General features: G+C 31.2%; 3 protein-coding genes across 15 annotated transcripts in view; 1 reads left to right on the top strand and 2 right to left on the bottom strand.

Annotated features, from left to right (window-relative positions):
* Window positions 1–9,592, bottom strand: part of LOC148614645 (proto-oncogene tyrosine-protein kinase ROS-like) — a 127,893-nt gene extending 118,301 nt beyond the window's left edge. For 6 of the 7 annotated variants that reach the window (XM_088588893.1, XM_088588890.1, XM_088588891.1 and 3 more), the window contains exons 1-2: window positions 9,236–9,457; window positions 3,005–3,061 (exon numbers count right to left, since the gene is read on the bottom strand). In XM_088588893.1, the coding sequence (XP_088445019.1) occupies window positions 3,005–3,061; window positions 9,236–9,340 (162 nt within the window). In that variant the 5' untranslated portion in view covers window positions 9,341–9,457. Of the gene's footprint in view, window positions 1–3,004; window positions 3,062–9,235 lie in introns of all 7 variants that reach the window. The other variant, XM_088588892.1, reaches the window with a different exon arrangement.
* On the top strand, window positions 5,343–7,284 carry LOC148614646 (uncharacterized). The gene is made up of 2 exons (XM_088586252.1): window positions 5,343–5,358; window positions 6,041–7,284. Exons 1-2 carry the CDS (start codon window positions 5,343–5,345, stop codon window positions 7,282–7,284), a joined length of 1,260 nt encoding a protein of 419 aa, XP_088442378.1.
* A 2,209-nt stretch (window positions 9,593–11,801) lies between the features above and the next one.
* The window catches only part of LOC148614644 (beta-1,4-N-acetylgalactosaminyltransferase bre-4-like), a 39,727-nt gene continuing 29,566 nt past the window's right edge, over window positions 11,802–21,962 (bottom strand). For 6 of the 7 annotated variants that reach the window (XM_088588883.1, XM_088588886.1, XM_088588882.1 and 3 more), the window contains exons 7-8: window positions 20,780–20,918; window positions 11,802–15,037 (exon numbers count right to left, since the gene is read on the bottom strand). In XM_088588883.1, coding sequence (XP_088445009.1) covers window positions 15,020–15,037; window positions 20,780–20,918 — 157 coding nt within the window. In that variant the 3' untranslated portion in view covers window positions 11,802–15,019. Of the gene's footprint in view, window positions 15,038–16,528; window positions 16,545–20,779; window positions 20,919–21,962 lie in introns of all 7 variants that reach the window. The other variant, XM_088588887.1, reaches the window with a different exon arrangement.

The following is a 21,962-nucleotide window of genomic DNA, read 5'->3' as shown; positions in this document are numbered from 1 at the left end:
CATTGACAAGTTGACTCATAGTCATGTCAGTTTTTCTTTTACATCATTGATGCAACTTCATTTTCAATTTTCCTATTTTCATCATATATCTAATATTACAGGCTATATTCACACCAGAGGCTATTTTACTGGGATTTCTCATTAGTGGAAATAATTTTATTTTATAGAAGGACAACAACAAGGAATCAAGAATTATTATCAATTGTTGTTGTAAATGGATTTTAAAGATTGGGAGCTACAACAAATGGAATTTTATTCATCATTTTTTTACACTTTCAACCTTGAAATTTCCATACACCAATAAAACACCATTTTTTTATATTATTGAATCTAGAACTAGTTATTTCCAATGAAGCCTCAAATTAGCAAAATTCACCAATTACGATAATTTGCTATCATTTGAAAATATACCATCTTAAACTTACAAAGGAAACAAAACAAATCAGGCTCTACATAATCATTCTTTGAATACATAATCATTCTTTGAATACATAATCATTCTGTAAGGTTGTTTCTGGGTTAATACAATTTTCCCAAAATACACTATTACAAAGGACACACTACAATAATTTCCAACTTGTGCCATTTATTGTGCCCTTTTGTCATTTGATATTTCTGAAATTTTCTTTTTCGGTTAATTACCTATTTCAAAACTAATCTTTAAATTTCACTCAGTGAAGAAATGAGTGTATAAGTGCATTGTAGAAATCATTACAATGGTAATTCCTATATCCAAAAATATAATACTCTGACAGATAGGACTTGTGATTAGCCGACTTGGTGAGGTAATGCATTTAAAGAACCCTCAAATATTTCAGAAAATTTAATTCTGGAATTACATTATTGTTCCAAATACAATTAAAACTCTTCTCTTTCTAGAAGAGTTAAAATATGGATGTTCAAATCCTTTTTATTTGTTTTGGGGTTAATTTCTCATTTTCGAAAGAAAATACAATGAAGAATATTCCATTACCATCCCCTTAGACAGCATTGGTGCATTGAAAAGGAGTAGGGATATCAAGGTTAACATTATGTCCATAAAAATATCAAAATTGATGGTGATTTTTTCACCAATCAAAGAGTGTAGTAAGTTTTCACCTTTAATAAAAAGAACCACAAGTTTTTACATTTAATAAAAGTGCAACAATTGTTTTTTTTCATTAAAAATGACAGTTTTTCCATTAGGCAGAGACAGGGAAGAGTTAAGCAAGTTTTAGAGAGGTCTACAAAACATGGTGGCACAGTAAGTTAGTTAAGGATGACAGAAATAAGTATTACTGAAAAATGGAATTTCTAGTTGCTGAATTTTTTAAAGTTTCAGTTGCTATAGAAAGTGCAAATTTGACTTTTCTAAACATTATATTGTCCTTGACATTAAATATTATTATATATTTACATTTAGTAATGTAAAACCAAATTAAACTATTTTACAGAATCAAAGGCTTAAAAGAAACTTAATGCTCATATTCCTATGCTGTTGTGATCATTATTTTTTCAATTTTTCAATCCCAAAGTTATATAAAACAAGACTATGAATTGAACAATCCTTTTAAAAATTCTGCTATTTATAAATATTCAAGCAAAGATATAACTAGGATATTGCAAGAAAAATATTAACATTACTCAATTTAAAACCCTTATGGATCACAATCCTGTAATTAGTTCCAATGGGTCAATATTAGAACATGTAATTAATTCTATTCAAATCTCCTTGAAAGTTTAATTAGACATTCTAAAACCAAATCTTTTCTTTATTCACTCAAAAACAAATCTGTTTCAATTTGATATTTAAGAATATTTCTATTTCTTGACAAAAAAAAAAAACTTTTCCATTCTGGAGTCATTGACATGATAGAAGTGATGTTTAATATTTAGTGTCAACAAACCCATTTGAATACAAGAAAGAGTAAACTGTATCATATAATGCATGCCACATCAGATTAAAAATTTAATGCAGAAAGAAATATATCTATCTGACATTTTACATTCTAACACTTTCAAAATTCATTTTGTGTTTAATGTCACACTCTGGAAAGGAAATACAATGGAGGTTTAATTGACCATGAATAAAAGCAAGACTAGTGTAACAGGTGAGGGACAAGGACCTTAGTTTGGATAAGAAAGGTTGCATGCTGAAATATACAGTTTCAAAAAAAGAAAGTTCAAAAGAGTAATCAAGGGAATTGAGATTCTAGCGGAAATCAAAAGAATGTAATCCAGGGACAAAGACCAGATATGGAAAACAGACATACACAACAAAGAACATAAAATAACCAAAATATAAAGCAACAAAAGCAAATGAGCAACCCAGACTCCACTAAAACCTGGGAGCATGGTCCAGGTGCACTGGTAGGGTAAGTGATCTCTGATTTTATAGAAACACCAACCAAGCTGCTCATAAAAAGTCAAGTCCAGTCAGTCAATTCTTGAACTGATAGAAGTTCTTGCATTAAACAGGTACATGAATACCTGTGTTGCCTGAATAACACAGGTCGATAAATACTCAGGTTGCCTGAATAACACAGGTACATGAGTACTCAAGTCACACATTGCAATACATGAATATTGAATCCAGTGACAAAAGTGAAATTGTGGGATGTGTCTTTTTGAAATTGCTTTGATATTTTCAGTACACAAATGCATAAAGCAGATAAAAACTATTTAAACATTTAAAAACAACCAGCATTCCATGAAATAAGCACAAAACTAAAAAGCCTACTTCCTGATCATTTTGGTTTATCCAGTAAAATTATGCTCATTTTGTAAAACTGAAGCAGAATTCCAAAATTTGAGATTTTGACCTCTAAATTTACAAGATGATAAAGTCTATGTTCTTTTTTCAACATAATAGTAGTCATGATTTAATAGTGCAGATACATAATCTACAATGTTTTCTGCTGCACACCTGGTGTAACCCCTCCATAATGAGCATGACTTTATGTGATACATGGCTGCATGTATTTGATCTGACACTTTAAAACCAGACAACAGATAAATATCTCACCTGTAGACTTTTACACTCCTTGCTACAGAACAGATCATCTTTTTCTGAGAATCTAACCTAAAAAATATAAATTATGAAACAATAATTATGTGTTCCATTGAACAATATCAGGGACAGGTCAAAAGATAGGTCATGCTATTATTTGATCATTTTGATCATTTCAGCAAAAAATTTGCATAAAAGTAATAAAAATATTCCATCAAAAGGGAGAGGTTCCCCTAATGGATCAGCCATTGTATTTAACTTTAAGAGCAGAAAAAGCTAGATTCCTTTTTCATTTAAATATTTAAGTCATTTTCAATCACTTGTACAATTTTTTTCTCCATGTAGGGCCCCTGATTAGAATAGAAAAAGGAATGGATATGGTGAAATGCTATAAATGCACCTGTATGTAACTTAATACAATATAGTAAATACTTTCAGAGAAACTATGTTTCGAAGAAAATCAGTTTTAAATGATTTAAAGAAAGAGCACAAAACTTGTGCTGCATAGAAACTGGCTTCCTTTTAGGTCAGGACTATAAATAACAGTTTAACAGTATGTGAAGACTGACAATTCAAATAAACACATAATCTACACATGTAGTCATCTACAGTGTGCCAAGTTTCATGATGATGTGACTTCATGAAGCCACAATGATCTACGCTCATTGTATGACCCATACATAAATGGATAGCAAAACAAAAACATCATTATTTATCTATAGCTTGGTTTGTTTAAGTTATTTCTATTAAATGTTTTATGTAAAGCTTTCTTCTTTCCTTTGAAATAATCAGACCAATTAAAAAACAAACAAAAGACGACCCAAGGAAGAATAGTTCAAATCCTCGCCTCAAGATTTTTGGTTTTATGTAATAATAGCTATAACAGACAAGTGGATGAAATAAACTATAAGTACACAATTCTATTATTTATGGATTTATGGACAAACAAGACAACATATACTGCAGGGATGTGATTAATAGGGAGAAAACAGCATATGCCCCCCCCCCAAAAAAAAAAAAAAAAAAAAAAAACATAAAGAAAATTGTTTTGCATGAAATCATTATTTTTCACCAATTTTACCCAACAAAATGCTCCCATCTCACTTCACACTGCTTTTAACTTCATTAATACACCTCCCCAACCTGAAATACTAGATATTTTCCTGAACTGTTCTTGATTCTGGGATCCAAACACTTGATACCAAGAATTTGTCTATTCACAAGAATCTGAATTTCTTAAAATAAGATATTGTGGAAAAATAAAGGTGCTTGGCAAAACATAGCATAGTTTGGGACAATTATAAACAAAACAATTTTTCCATAGTTATCCAACCATGCTGGATGCATCCCTAATCTTATTGATTAAAGAATTCCAATGCATTTCTGTATAGATTGTACATATGTAACAGCCTCAAAATTATAATAATAGGCTGCTAAAAGGATTATATTAATCAGTGAAAAGAGAAACTTGCTCATTATTTGGGCATTTTCCTTTTGGGCTAAAAAGGACGCCTTTTGCACCAGTACTATTTTTACTCCAGTTTACTTTTCCACTTCATAGTTAAATTGTGCCAATAATTGACCCTTTTGCACCAGAATACAGGTAAATTTACATTTGATATTGTTCTAGTGCTACATTAAGTATAATTATATATATATATACAATATTTTTTTATGTATTGTACTTACCTTTGATGAATACTTTTCAATCATACATATATATATCTTTATTCTCATTAACCTTAACATAGGTACAGAGAAATATGACAAAACAAAATAAAATGTACAATTATACAACAATTATCATATGAACAGAAACATAGGAGGTACACAGATATCAACAATTTACCCAGGAGATTCTTTTTATTAATAATATTAATAAATACATGTACATTGGTATATCGGACTAATTCAGATCTGTCTGGTCAGGTTCGGATAACAAATTTTAAATCTTTTTCAAAGAATATTAAAATTAAAATAAAAAATAAATCACTAATTATTATACTAAAAATAATTTACATTTGGTTTTTACTCGGGATACATTTTTAAATAAATACATGTATTTTTTTTATGTTTCTGATCTTTAAATTATTCCAACTCATTATCTTTATATTATGATCGTTTTACTTTAGATTTTTAACTTTGTTGATATTCAACATCCTTATTTGTCTTTGGCGGAAAAGGACTACATGGAATTTTTTTTGGCGCAATTTAACTACGATTTTTCATCCAATTAGCGCAAAAGGATGATGTCCAATCAATTTGGGCAATGTTTTATCGGGGTGCTGTAAGAAAATCACCCCCCCAAAAAAAAAAGATCGGGAAAGTGAAATTAGTCTACTGATCATTTGCCATGGAGAAAGAAAAGGGTAAGGGAGCGAAACATTGTCCAAACCAAAAGCGGTTACATTGGATTTTCTTTACGCTTTTAACCTTACTTTATATTAATTATCAAATAGGAATATCATAGCAAAATGAGCATTCAAGTTATCCCAGTCATGTACCGTATTAGGGAAACTATACAGCATACAGTTTAACTTTACAATATATCAATTTCAGATCTTTAACGCAAATATTCTAAAAAAAATTAGCATTATGAAACTTCTAAAGTTCACTTTTATTACTTTTTATCTCTTCTTAATTATTCTTTTATGAGTTTTAATACCCACCGTAAAAAAGCCCCTAAACATTATTCACATTAACTGTTTTTTACCTTTTATTCATAACATAAAACTACGTGTTTATACTCCCAACCACGCGGTGACCCTTATCATAGGGTGGATTTCCTATACAAGACAATACAAGATGCCCAGGTTGGGGAAGGGGTGGGGGCTCGAGAGGGGGCTTGGAATTTTTCGTCGACTGAGATTTTAATTTAGAAGCTGCAGGAGTTAAAATAAGTTTATAAGTGATTTTTTTTCAGGGCTGCGTTAATTTGTACTAGTTATTTGTTGTCTTTCGATTTTTCTTCTGTAAAATTACACAAGAAAAACGGGATCACTGAATGAAAAGCATGAGAATCTAGTTAACCAGTTAACTGATTTGTTTAAGTAAAATTGGGGGTAAAACAAGGGGACAACTTGAGCCCAAATTTATTCAAAATATTTATAAACGACTTGCTGGCTTACTTGAAAAATACACCTGACCCAGTACATATGAACTCAAGCCCACTCCACTGTTTAATGTATGCAGATGATATAGTATTATTGTCATCTTCAGTAACAGGCTTACAGGCTAAATTAGATATGCTACACTTATACTGTAAAGATTGGTGCTTAAATATTAATACCTCAAAGACAAAGATTTTTACTTTCAACAAAGTAGGCAGACTCATCAAACATAATTTTTTATTTAATAATTCACAAATAGAGTGTGTGTCCAAGTATAAGTACCTTGGCATTACATTTAGTTGCTCAGGCACTTTCTCCTTTGCTCAGAATGAGTTACATCAAAAGGGATTGAAAGCATATCACAAGCTTAGAAATGATTTTTTATCTTTAAATCCTTCAATAAAAGCTTCTATTAAAGTTTTTGATCATACCATCAAACCAATTCTTCTATATGGTGCTGAGATATGGGGATATTTCAACCCATACAAAACTAGACTTAAGAAGGAAGTTTTACCACTCGATGATATATACCAAAGACTTATATGTGAAAAACTTCATGTAAAATTTTCAAAATTCACTTTGGGTGTTCATAAAAGGTCAACAAATTTAGCAGTATTGTCAGAACTAGGTCGCTTTCCACTTCACTTTGATATTATCAAATCGATGATAATATATTGGTATAGACTAGAAAATTTACAGTCGGACTTTCCATTGCTTCAACAGGCCTATGCAGAATCTAAAAATTTGTTTAGACAAAATAAACCCTCATGGTATGGATCAATAAAATACATTATGAACATTGTTCAGGATATAAAAGATAGTCTAGCAGACATGACTCAATTCTCATTTGAACGAATCTCTAAACTGATCCTTTCTCAGCACTATAGAGAGACATGGGTAAGAAATTTGAGAAAGAACAGTGAAGGCAAACTTAATGTATATGCTAAAATTAAAAACAATTTTGGGCTAGAAAAATACTTATCTCAAGTAAATTTTGAGCAAAGGAGAAAAATTACAAAGCTGCGCATCTCATCTCATAGACTCGAGATAGAAACAGGGCGTTATCATGGTATTCCTAGACAAAATAGATTATGTGGCAGGTGCGCCTCAGGAGAAGTTGACGATGAAGTACATTTTTTTTATGCTCATCAAATAAAAAAGAGAGAGATATACTATATGAGTTAATAATATCTACATGTCCACATTTTATTAACCTCAGTGATGAAAACAAATTGATATGGATCTTAAATTGTGAAAACTCTATTATTTTATCTGGTTTAAGTGATCTTGTTATATCAAGTGGTGTTTAAATTATAATTTTTCATTTTTCTTTTTGTATATGTTATTTATTATTATTATTATTATTTATCTATCATTAATATCTTCCCATATCTTTTCCTGCTTATATTGTAATATGTAATGTAAGAATTTTGGGTAATTAAAAGCCCAGTATATGCAAATTTGATCCTTAATTTTCATACTTGAAGCCTAGAGCACCGTCCCTTGGTGTCCTTTGTCTTGAAGCAACTCAAAAGACTTGCTTCTCTGCACTGGGCACAAGGAGGCTTCTAGTGAGTATTATGTCCACTGTTCTTATTTTTTTTTCTTTTCTTTCTTTCTTTTTTTAATGCATTATTATCACTATTGCAAATAAATATGCCCTTACGTGAATATACATTTACATTCTTTATTCATATAATAATTAGATGATCATAATTATAATCTCCATTATCATAATCCAATTTTGTAAATGAAACTGAGGTGTACCAGTATGATAACTAAACACTATGTGCTGATTACTATGATGTATTACTCATAATGCAAGTAAAAGATAAAAAAAATGTGACAATTATTTAGTTTGTAAATTAACTGTTGATATTATGTGTTATTATATATGTTCAATCAAAACTGTTGTATGTAAAAAAATGTATTGTAATCATGCCCTTTATGGGCCCTTAATTGGAGAATAAACAGTTCTTCTTCTTCTTCTTCTAGAATAATAGTAAGTGTACATGCATTTGCGTAAATCACTGACAGAATTCAATAGTGTTAAAAACAAATTTATTTTCTCGTCGAGGTATTCCCAACCCCAGTTCCCACCAATTGTTCTTCTAATTTGTCGGGTCAACAGGAAACTGACGATTTCTGTGGCTGTACTATTGTATAACAAATGTATTTATTCTACCTCCAGATTACAGTTTAAAAACTTACTCTAGGGGATAAATGAATTAAATGGATTAAAAACTAATGCAGTTAAAATAATTGCACGGTTTCGGAATTGAAGAAGCATGTGTCCATTTCACGCGGAAATTCCTTGATAAATTTAACCACAGATCAAGGTCACAAAATGGATCTCTAAAGAAACCAACGTCTTCCACTCGTACGTGAAATCACACACGAAAAAACTTGAATGTATGAGACACACATGTTTTGCGAGAGAAACCTAAACCACAAATCTATTATGGCAAATCAAATTACACACATCACACACATTTAAAGAGCGATGACATATCCATCGCTAAGTGACACTCTCTGTACTCCTTTGTTTATACAAACCACAAAATTTAGCTAATTTACGACATTTTGAATTTTTGAATGCCGAAATACTTTATTCAAATATTAACATTTCGAATATAGTACCCTTATTTGCCTAAAACTTAGTGAAATTCATATTCCTATGTTATACTTCTTAAAAAAAATATGCATGAATCAATATACAGTTTGGTTTAATATTCAGTATTCGTTATTTAGCATTGACTTCTATTGATTATAATGCACATTTTTCACATTTTTTAGGAAAAATTCGGGGCCCAGGCTAAGGCCCCTGCTTGTAAATCTGGTATCGTTTACTGTTTATATGACAAACGCGCCGATTGTCGATTTATACAAGTCATAGTCTTTTTTTCCATGCAGGAAACATTCTACAGAAGAAAAATAATCACTGTTTTGTAGAGTAAACTTATATCTGGTGTGTGCGCCTCGTTTTCTTCCACCTTTTCTTTTACTGCAATTATGTAATACTCCACAAAGGAATTTTAGCGGGAAACATATTGCGATAAGGGATGATATTTGATACGCGAAGTCACTACTGAAACGTGGGAAAATTTCAAAGAAAAGAAAAAGGAAACGTTCTTACCTCTCTTTGACAATTCTGGTTACATTTTGTTACTATTTCATCACATATGCAGGAAACAATTAAAATCCATTTTAGAAAAAAAAATTGAAGCAATTTACATCCCATTTAGAACTTTTGTTTAGTCATAATGCTGAATAGTAACACAGCGAACTCACTGATTACTTGATAAACTTATAGGTTAGCGACTGTTGCTGGTAGCTTTCACTTGTTTTTCTCCCACGGTCACATGATAACCGTACAAATCTCAGAATTCCACATGTTCAGCAGCCAATAGTAATCAAAGATACCGTAATCTCACCTTGTTTTACTGCAGAAAAGAAATAAATAATTCGGAAAGCCTGTTAATCTGGCTAATTTGTAAAGGAAAGAACTTTTACGCAATGAATCTATTATATTCGGTAATAAAAGGCGAGGCGCAATCGCAATAAACCACTATCATTCTGAAATTTTTTCCACAAACTCATGATAATTGGTTAAGTATTAAAGCAATAAGCCGTATTTGAATAGGCGACAGTCATCCAATTAAAACAAATACAGTTCGGCTCAATGCGTGAATTGGTCATTTAAATTACAACAAATTAAAGTACAAAAAAAACGGTAAAATTTCACATGAATCCCAATTAACAAACATATGCATGAAGTTCTAAATGGAAAAGATGACCCTAATTATTTCCTTAGAGCAGTATTATTATATAGATAGTGCATAATCACACAATAAGTTGCATATATAGAGGAAATGTTACATTTTGATATCAATAATATACAAGTCGTAGGTAAGGACACTATATGTATGTTGAAGGCAGTTCACACCACTTCCAAGTGGCAGTCAATTTATAGATAATGCCCACTACATTAACGATTTATAGCCTGAAGAACCGACTGAGACAGGCGTTGTTACATCGAAATCCCTCTTGACAAATAATAACACATGACCAAGTTTTAAGCTTTTTTCTCTCACATTGAGTTGAATGTCTGGGAAGGTACTGCTAATCCTATGTAAGGGATTAAATGACAGGGCGCGATACAAGAAGTCTGGTAGTCTCGGCAAGCTCTGGCAAACTTATATACCAATACTGATATAAGGACAGGGCGGATCAAAACTTGTATACCAATATTGATACATTGAGAGGGCAGGTCTAATCTTATACCGATATTGATAAAAGGACAGGGCGAGTCAAACTTATATACCAATATTGATAACAGGGCAGGGCGAGTCAAACTTGTATACCAATTTTGATACAAGGACATGGCGAGCCTAAACCTATAGCGATATTGATACAAGGAGTGAGAGGGTGGGTTTTCAAAATTAAACCATTGATCATATAATAATATAATATGTATAAATTTTGGAAACCTGTTTTGTCCCTATTGTTTTTTATTCTCCAGACAGGCCTCTTGTCTTGAAATGGTTTTTGTTTCGATGTAGGTTCTAGAGTGTCTGAAGTAAAAGTGACATGGAATAAAGGTGAAAATACAACAGCCCATGTGCAACCAAACTGAAAAAAAATCTGCATTTGTCCTGACATGTTACCAAAACAATAACGATTGCATTCTTAAAAGAGAGGGCCACTGACTTGCCTGATGGAGACCTATAATTAATTTAATTACAGGTCTATGTCTCTGTGGAAGAACAGTGGTAAGCAATACACCAAGACTAGTACATATACATGTAAACATTTTTTACATACAAATAAATATTGCTGTTAATGTTTGTTTTATTCACCATTTTGTCTGGAGTATAAATGCATAAATATTCAAGTTATACATAACACAGAAGTGGGTGTGACAATTAAAACGGACTATACAAGCCAAAAAAATGGTGACTACAGTTAAAGAAATATTGCATCTATTATTGTGACAAGGATAGTTTTTTAAATGTCTTGTAATTTTTACTAATACAATTGATGTGTCTAATGCAACAAAAAGTTGACAAGAAATGCAAATAATGTCCTAGCACCACCCTTTTTCTGAGGGACCCTGGCTGGCACCTCCTCCTTTTCAAAGTGTCTGGATTCCCCCTGTTATGGAATTCAATCCTAGCTTACTAATATATATATAGACATACAGTACTATTTATTGCTAAAGGTATGATGCTTGTATTTAGACTATTTGGATATTCTAAATGTGACAAATTTGCCACCCTCATACAGACAAGGAAAAATATTCTTTTAATCAATAAGGAGAAAATATTGTTTTATCATTCCAGGATGTATTTGTACATAGAAAGTTTTAAAAGAATAGTATCTTATGGTTAAGAAACATGCATATGCAGTCCAACTGAAAAAAGAAGAAATATTGCAGAATATAAGATCCTCTGGAAATTTGATTGTAATATCTGTTCCTAACAGAATAAACCTAATATAACAAATGTTTCCAAAGGACTTTTCATTATAAGATAATCTGTAAGAAAAGTTCCATTAGAACTTCTGTTATAAGGAACAAAGTACCTCCTAAAAAGAACTATGTTGGTGGAGTTTAACTAGTCTTCTACTTTCGATGCTAAGCAAATATTTGGATTCAACCATGGACTGAGTTGTGATGTATTGTAATAAGGGAAATAACTCTATTTCAGATTTCACATTTTATTCTCTTCACTTAATTCAGTATAAATATATCACCAATAACTACAACTTAAGACATATTGACAATAGCAGTATGAACAAGAAGGCAATCTAATCAAAATTAAGTCTTCAATACTACACCTTTAAAATCTGAGCAAAACAATAACTCGAGAGACATTGAAAAATAAATTTTAAGTAGCTTCATAGAACAATAATATATTAATGAAATTAAGACAATGTCATCATAATATCACTGGTGCTAGAAAAAAAGGGTTAAACAAAATTGGGTCTGCTAGTTGTATGAAAGCACCAATTGATAAATGGGTTTAAACCATTAAAATGAAACAAATCAATTATCATTAATGGACAGTACAAGTGTAATAACAAAAATATATGTTTACCCTTAAAAAGCATAAAAATCCTTCTTCACATTCATCTGGAAAACATGCAGGAATTTAGTTACAGGTTAGTAGCTTAAAAATGTTTGAGTTGACTTAATATAACTATTTTGCTTATCATGAGGAATTATATGGCAAGACAAATATAACATGAGCTTTGTCTGTGAATGTGAACAGTCTTCACAGTATATAGCACCAAATGTTCTTAGATTTGCCCACAAAAGGGGAGTCTAAATCCCTGGAATGCTCTCCTGGATCTACAAAGCCTTCTATATTGGGAAGAGAAAAACAAAGCAAAATTTCAGTCAAAACTCTACATTTCATGACAAAATTTTTGATCAAATACATTTTTGTACAGTTTTCTATAATCAAAGAAATAAATTACTCTAAAGTTTATAGAATTACAACTGTTCATGAAATTGCAAGCAAGCTCAGGGCATGAATAACAAAGGTACATCTTCGACAGTACAAATGTTTGAAAAAAACACACAATATTTTTTTTTCTCATATGATAAAATTAGAAAACTAAGTTGGCATATGAACTTTATGGGTGTTATGAAAAAAAATCATAAGCTTCAATAAACTTTATACAAAATTTCCAAGTTGACTAGAAAAATAATGTAACGGTACTATGATAAAATTCTAAGGTTATGCCATCATAAAAAAGATCCTAGATTCTCATCCAACATTTTTTTCAAAATTTGGGCTGGGTGGGCAGACAAATTTAATTTTTACAATTTTTATCAATTTATGTGAAAAATGCTGCCAATTTGAAAGAAATTTACTTAATTGGGAAAAAAATCAGGGAGGGTGAAAAAAATCAGGTCAAGACGGGATGAGAACCAAGAATATTTTTTACTCAGGCCTTACATTCAGACATACAGTAGACAGAAAACACAAGAACTTGAATAATTTTTAAGATAAAGGGATGTAACTCAAACATTTTTCTATAAAAGAATAACACAGATACTATGTAAAACCCTTAATACCGTCTATATCAATCAACAGTAAAGATAACAGTCAAACCTGTCTAAACAAACCCTGAAAAAACTGAACCCTGCATAAACTGGAAATCATCTTCTAAAGTATCTTCATATTGGTTTCAATGCATTCTGATTACATGAATATTATTAATTTTGGATTTAGACAGGTTTCAAAATATATACTCAAACCAAACAAATCAGGTTTTGATATATAAATGACAAGTAAATCACAGGCATACACATCAATGAATCACAGACATACACATCAATGAATCACAGGCATACACAATCAGAGATGTACACATCAATGAAACACAGATGTACATATCAGTGAATCATTGACAAAACACATCAGTGATTCACAGACTTACACATCAATGAATCACAGATGTACATATCAATGAATCACAGATGTACAAATCAATGATTCGTTGACAAAACACATCAGTGATTCACAGACTTACATATTAATGAATCACAAACATACACATGATTTATGCTTACTATAATTTCAAGGGGGCACACAATACAATTATACATATACCCTCAACATGACCAGATCATACTTTTCATGTTAAATTTTGATATTCATTTTTTATATATATTTTTATGCACGCATTGAATGATATGTGAATATAATTAACAATAAAGCATACTGCATTTGAAGCATCAGAATATCTTGCCACTGTAGTAAGAAATTACAGAAAGTATAGTCCTTTATAAATCTTCGAAAAAAAAATTCTTAAAAATTAATTTTCAAAATATTTCATCTTTTCTAGTGCAGATCCATTTCTACAGAAAATACAAACTCTGGGAAATATTTTCAGAATTTTATCTCAATAAACAACAAATGATCTTATTAGGCTTTATGAAATTTCTTAATGTTGACATAATGCTTCCCAAATAGTCCATTAGAATGCAAGGGAAAATACTATGAAAAAATGGCTGGTCCATGGATAATATCAAAGTACCCATTAAGTTGCTCCTCAGAGCTCAAATCTTGGAGGATAACAGGTATGAAAAACACAGGAAGTAATTAAGTTACCTTATTTTCAATATGCCAAGTGCATTCTTGGTAAATTTTACCACATTCTGACCAATATGTAGTGTGGTACATTAATAATCAGACAGTAGTTTTTACTGGCATTTCTGGGATATTATTGGTATTGAAAGAAAGCTGTGGAGATATTCTATTTTAATCCAAGCACAAGTTGTCTACCTTTTATCATAAACATTTTTTAAAATATAAGCAACATGCCATGATGCCTACAAAATATATACATATAGATGTATGTTTTAAATTAAAAAATATTCTTCAAAGCAAAAAGAAAAATGATTAATGTTATTTCCCATGTAAACAATATGGAATGTATTGAAAATGTTTAATGGTCCCAAATTTTGCAAGTACAAGTATTAAAAATGTCATCAGTTTATATATGAATCTCTGAGGGTAGGTTACTACACTGTGTAAATCCCAAACATCATTCATCCAAGTAAATAAATATCATTTAAGAAAGGCAATAATCATATTCTGTAAATAAGGCAATGTACATAGGTTCCAATAGGTGTAGCTGTCACAAACATGTACTTCTGATAATAATCATATTTTATCAATGTACATAGGTTCCAATAGGTGAAGTTGTCAGTCTGTTGGTATTTTTATACTTCCATTGCAACTATTCCAACTCTTTCACTTATCCTCTCTATAAAGCATTTATTTTTTTGGTTTTTTTTGTCTTTTTGGAACAGAGGCCTCCTTGAGACTTGCTTGCTTCATGAGATTTTGAATTTTCTTGGAATGGTAATTTACTCTCCCTAATAGTCAGTTTTTTTCTGGATAATTCAGGACTTCTTCAAATTCTGGAAAAAAAATAAAAGAAAAGTTAATTATTTTGACAATATAGCAATAGTATAAAAACAAACGAAAAAAATGACATTTTTTTAACTAAAAAAAAATATAGTAATATAAAACTCATTATGAATTGTCCATTATTATTCCTGTACTATTTTTAGTTTTTATTAAAAATTCTATTAAAACAAATTTAGGATGAAGATGCCCATTGAAAATGCATATTTCTCTATGAATTTGCTAGATGACAGAAAACAATGCTCCTTAAAATTGGTATGATCTACTTTTAACATGTCATAAAAAATCAAATTACTTCACAAAAAAAAAAAAATTCCACAGTGCACACTAGGTTTGTCTTTCAAAAACATCAGATATGATTTATGGGGGAGTAAATGTTAGCAAAAAATCCACAGGAGGTGGTACTATGAACTGAGTATTTGGCCCAAATTTTAAAAACACACAAGTTATCAATGTGCAGCTAGTAAGCATCATATATAACATTCTCGAACTTTCACACCTGTAAGCACACAAAAAGTCTGTCAAGTTTCCAAGGCAAAAAACATTTACATGAAGTACATGTATATTATGTAAACCATTTTACTAACATTTTAACATTAAATTTATATAATGTTTATCATGTAAACGCTTAAATCAATTGTCCTTTTTCATATTCCCGACTTTTGAATTTCTTTTCCAAGGTATCAAGCAAAGGAAAGTAACTTTCTATATTTTATGTAATCAAACAGTCTGGTTTATTGTCAAATTGGAGCAATGGACAGCAGTAGCCTTTAAATTCAAATAATCAATTTATTAGATCCATGGTAAGCACTGGAATACTTTTAAATAACTTATTTAAAACCATTCAGGTACTTACATAAGTAAAAATAGTTTGATTTTCCGAGAATATTTTTTCCATTTCCCCTTACCCTAATGAGACCACTAACCAGGTTGTATTGGTGGGTTATGTCCCTTTGAAAACATGCTAAAATGTCTTGAATTCCTCAGAAATGAAAAAGGACTATTATTGTTCAATAAACATGTTTCTTATGTTCACTCTTAAATTATTTTTGCTGTATGAAAAAAATATGTAAAATATATAGTTTGCCTATGAACCTTACAACACACCTTTATTTCACAACCAGACATAAAGCAGATGCAAAATTAGATAAAATGTGACCCATCTGTAAACATTGTAACCAAAAGAGATTGTCCACATGTTTTATAATTAAGATTTTTTGGATTTCTTGGAAAAGTTTCAAAAACTTATCATACAGAAAAGCTCACATTTTGTTAGACTCATCAAGAGTAAAACAAAATGTAGTTTTTTAAATTCCCCATAGTATCTCCAAAAAAAATAGTTTTCTCCGTTTTCCCCCATCATATGCTTTTCAATAAGGACAAATATTTCTATCACATCACAATTTTCACCACATTTCCTTACACCAAGCACATATGTAGCATAAATACAACCCAAAGTTACAATAACACCCCAGCATAATTACTTGTTTAATAGAGCAGCTGTGGAAAATAAATAATCATGTTTTATTTTTTTAATTTATATACAAGTCTTAATAGAAATGAAGCAAATCTCATAACATCTGGAACATTTATATATACCACATTTCTCTATATGGTTATTTATGTTTGAAATGATCCCAGTTTGATCTCTTCATTATTACAGGAATTCAGATGACAGAGTTATTTGCTTTTTACTTGTTCAACTGCAGTGCATTACATTGAAATTTTAAGTTAGTTTACCAAAAAGATATGGAAATCAGGTAATTATTTCTTAGTTGATTGGAAAAGGCATATACACAAGCAAATGTGCCACACATGAAAATCACATGGCTTGCATCATATGATCCAATGCGATGACTTTTCATTCCTTGTAATCAACTTTGCTTTCATCTGTGGCAACATCCCTGTAGCACCGGCATATAGAGTTTTCATATCACAACTCATACATTATGCCAGAACTTGCCATAACTATGCCGACTTTTTGTACCATGCTAGACTATAACAATTAGGCATCTGAAACTGGATATGTTGCTAAGAAATTAAGTAATTAATGCAGAAGTTTTATGTTCGTCATCATGAACTCGTGGATCCTTCTTGTGTATCCATCTGCACCATGAGAACCAAATTGTTCTAAGTGTCCTAGTTTTCCTTTCCTCTTTTATCTACCGCAGACTTGACTTTTATGAGCAGCTCAAAGGGTGTTTCTTGAAAAGCAGATGATGCTTACCCTAGCAGTGCATCTGGTCCATGCTCAGCTCCCATTTTTAGAGGAGTCCTAGCTGCTCATTCACTTTTGTTGCTTTTTACGTGTTATTTTGGTTATTTTATGTTCTTTGTTGTGTATGTCTGTTTTCCATGTCTGATCTTTGTCCCTAGATTACATACTTTTGATTTCTGCTACGATCTTGGTTCCCATGATTACTCTATCATATTAATCAAGCACTACATGATATTCATATGTTTCAGTTTACATATAATTATTGCATGATTATCGTATGATAATCATATGTTTTTTACAACCATATGATTATCGTATGTTTTCAGGCCTAAATTATCATGAGAAGCATATGATAATCATATGACTATCATATGTTGAATATCATATGATTACCATATGATTATCATATGAATATCATATGTGGCACATTTGGACGTTTTAGTGTGAAATTCATGTGAATCATTCATTTGATCACTTCACAAGAATTTTTGTTTTAAAATTTTGTAAGGAATTCTTGTAAATTTCATACACTGAGTGAACTTTACTATAAAATTTATTGTGACCATAACTAAGAAGAAAACTAGTGATTTTGTCTCGCCTTACACATACGTGAAGAAGGTCAAAATTATGCTTTATATTGTTTGTAGATCTTTCATATGATTTTCAAACAAAAATGATAATTAAATGAAAATAAAGATTATGAAAATGACTGCTTGGCAAAAGATGTAAATCATGTATATATTTGGTTTCAAATTTGATATCATTTTGAAACCATTTTGAAAAATTGAATGTAAATATAAAAAAAATCATGATTAATATAATAGACAATATTTATTTGCGCAAACACATTTACAGTAAATGATTATGTCATGGAAATAAACAATACAATACAATCATACAAACAACTTTAACGTTATATATGGTGGTGTGACAGTGTTATGTAATTTGATGAGCTATGGGTTAAATATAGATTCTCCTTCAGTCTCAAGATTTCTCCACTCGAGATAGTTAAATTTTAGATTTTAACCCTCGAGCTTTAGCAAGAAATTCTCCCAACATCAACTATGTCATCGAAGACCTCCCCTCCAGTCATCAAGTCATTGTGTCATTGATATCACTACCACTATGATTAGTTGATACACTACCAACTAATCTTTTAAAATACGAATAACAATCGTAAAACAAGTATTTAATTGATAAACAATGTGTATAACAATTGTAAACATGGTAAGCGTGGTAAGCATGGGAGTCTTCACACGACATTTTAATTTCTTGTCACGAGGCAGGAAATTACAAATTTTAATCACTCGTTAGTGCAGTGTGAATGAAGCCTATGAATGGGAGAAATGCATGTGAGCTTTGATTTAAACTAAATAAATTTGATGCATTATGCTTTAAATTCTCAATATACCACATATCAATTGAGGATGAAACATTATTGTAAACAGAAATAGCTGACATTTAGTATTTACTACATGTACAGAAATTTTTCAGAAATATACTGCTAGATCACTGTAATCACAGCCTACTATATACTTGCATGGATTACCTCCCTTCTAACACACCATCATGACAACAGCTGTTGTAAGATTATTCACAATGCATTAACCTGGTTGTTATCTTTAGCATGTCTATACCAAACTAAATAATTGTATACCTTACACCTTGAGCCATATGTTGACATCAATGATCAATCATCTTTTGTGTAGGACAATTCAATGAAATTAAAAATGATTATTTGACGTGGACTATCTCCTCAGTCCATAGTACAAAACTATTCCAGTAAAAAGTCAATCACCAAAATTGTGTAATTGCTTTCCAAGTATCAGTTACGACCTAACATAAGAGATGGAAATTTATCACAAAAATTAATCAATGTGTTTCCGATAAGTTTCTCAAATGCATTCTCTGAGCCACCAGGTCTCTCAGTACTACTGTCTAACTAGTTCTCTCACAATTGCTCTTCTGGAACCATCATGACTCTCAGTAATACTGTCAGACTAGGTCTCTCACAAACGAACTTCTCAGGCCATCAGATCTCTCAGGAATACTGTAAAACTAGGTCTCTTACAAATGCCCTTCCTTTGCCACCTGGTCCCTCAGGAATATTGTTCAATTAGGTTTCTCCCAAAAGCTGATCTACTAGGTTCCAAAACAGTATGATAATTTTTTTTCTCATTGATGTAAGGAATCTTTCCACAACACTTTGCTTACACATCCATTTTCCACATTTGTTAAGATGTGTAACAATGTTGGTATGAAGTGAAGATGTGCATATTCAGTACATTACCCTTATTTTGACTAAAGAAATTGTAAAGGAGATATGGATTGACTATTTACAATATTTGTACTGATAGACGACTCTTCAGAAATCACCAAAGCAGGTTGCTTCCATCTTTAGTAGAGATGTGCATACTATTTAGCCATTTTGATTTGACCAATTTGAAAGGAGTTACTTTAAAATTCATCAGATGCAAGGAACAGATTGTACTCAATCTAATTAAAATTAGATCTTGCACTTGCTTCTTGTTGATCAATTAACGGGGAGCAAGGGTGGGATCTAATTTTAATTTGATAGGATTCTACTTAAGTATTAGGACCTCTCTTTAACAACACAACGATCTATATTGAATAAAACTTAACTTTAACGCCTGTTGAGGAATTATGAACAATTTTATATTGACTTGGCTATGAAATATGATTGTTATCTTCTCCACGTTTGTACAACCTACTGTCAGCTTTGATATGTTAATGGTAAAACCTTACAATTTGAGCCAGGTGTTGATATGTTAATGATGTATTGTATCATTGTGTTTTAATACTTGTTACATCATTCAATTACATCCTGTATGAAATACTTACCAATGAAAAATATCAAATGTTAATATTTTTATCACAGTTTATAATTTTCCATGGCCATAAAACAGTGTCAATATACAAGCTTTCCATAGTACAAATCCTTGTGGGGATAATTTTTCAAAAAGTGGGTTTTTTGTTTTTTGTTTTTGTTTTGTTTTTTTTCTTAAAAAAGTGTCATGTTAATAAAACCTGCAGATTGCCTCCATAGCATTTAACAGGAATAAAATGGTCCATCTCCATACTTGATTGTAATTTTGAACAGAGCATCTGATAAAGTTATGGGAGAAAGAGCAAAATCTATTATATGTATTTCATTGTAAGTAATATCTTCTTCTACTGTGTGAATTCATACAAACCCTGAGCATGTCACTTCAATGGTCATAATAATGTTTAATCGTATCAAGACTTTTCCCAAAAAGTACAATAAAAAAACTAGCAGCGGTTCATTTGCTTATACAAACTGAACAATTAATACAATCGACGGAAGATTATTGGATACAGTAGTAGAGCACAAACCTACACATCTGGACCAAATCCAGCCTTCATTATTTATCATAAAATGTTCTCTGTATTGTTTTGAAACAATAACCCACCATACTGAGGGGCTAAAACAGCTCCCAATCATATCCCATCCCAAAGAGGAGTACCCAAATCTTACCTTTGTAACTTCTTCCTCATTGATATCTACGGTGATTTTTGTAAATAGATGATTGTAATCAATTCCAAGCACTTTATATCGAAGACTGTTAATTCCATCTGTTTTATAATACTTTTTACTCTCTTTTAAATATTTAAACCTGAAAAAGAAAATTTGTATAATGAGAATAGATATGGTGAATATGTCAAAGAGACAACAACCCCACCATGATGAAAACTGTCCACTCAAGGTCACCCATGGTTCTTCAATGAATGACAAAGAAACCCTGACACCCATAGGGCAGGCTGCAGCTGGCCCAGAAACAAAATCATACACAGGTACAGCGAAATAGTTGCCTCTATATACACCAACAACCCATGTATGTATACAGGCATAACGTTTAAACTTGTACATTATGTACTAAGTTTTTAAACTTAGGAACCCGAATCCCTCACCTTGTTGAATTTTGCCTTTCAAAGGGAATTAATTTAACAAGAAGTTGTCCAAAAATTTTGAATCAAGAAGTAGGACTTATCATAAGGATTATTTCAGCAATTGAAAGTTTCTTTCTATCTATCATAGTTTTCAAGAAATTGGCTGATAACTGTAAAAAAAAACCCATCATTTTTCATTTTTCAAGGACAATAACTCTTACAAGGAGTCATCTGACAACTTTGATCCCTGAAGACTTTTGTAGGCTTTTATAAGGATCATTACAGCTATTGAAAGAATTTGACTAAACCTAACAGTTTTGGAGATACATGTGAAAAACCACTGTCTGACCCCTCTGTTCTATTTTCAGTAACAGCAGCCATGTTTTTCGAAAGATCACATCAGTTCTATGCAGGATACCCCAAGGAACATTCATACCAAGTTTGGTTCCAATTGGTCATGAAGTGTCAGAGGAGAAAAATTTTTGAAAGAAACAACATTAAAAATAGCAAAAAACATCAAAAAAGGCTTCATGGATTTAAACAAAAATTTGACCACAGATAGATCTCATCATGCTCAACACTTTTATCCAGGTCAGAATTTGGCTAAACCTAACCTTTTTGGAGATATATGTGAAAAAAAACTACTGTCTGACCCTTATATTCTATTTTTAGTAATGGAGGCCATGTTTTTCGAAGGATCAAAAATTCCCACATCAGTTTTGTGAAAGATACACCAAAGAACATTCATACCAAGTTTGGTTCCAATTTGT

The sequence above is a fragment of the Perna viridis genome, chromosome 6, assembly GCF_037379345.1.
Source record: "Perna viridis isolate PV_CMFRI_1.1 ecotype Kerala chromosome 6, ASM3737934v1, whole genome shotgun sequence".
NCBI lineage: Eukaryota > Metazoa > Mollusca > Bivalvia > Mytilida > Mytilidae > Perna > Perna viridis.
Note: the sequence above shows the minus strand (reverse complement) of the source record. Positions and strands in the feature narration are given on the sequence as shown.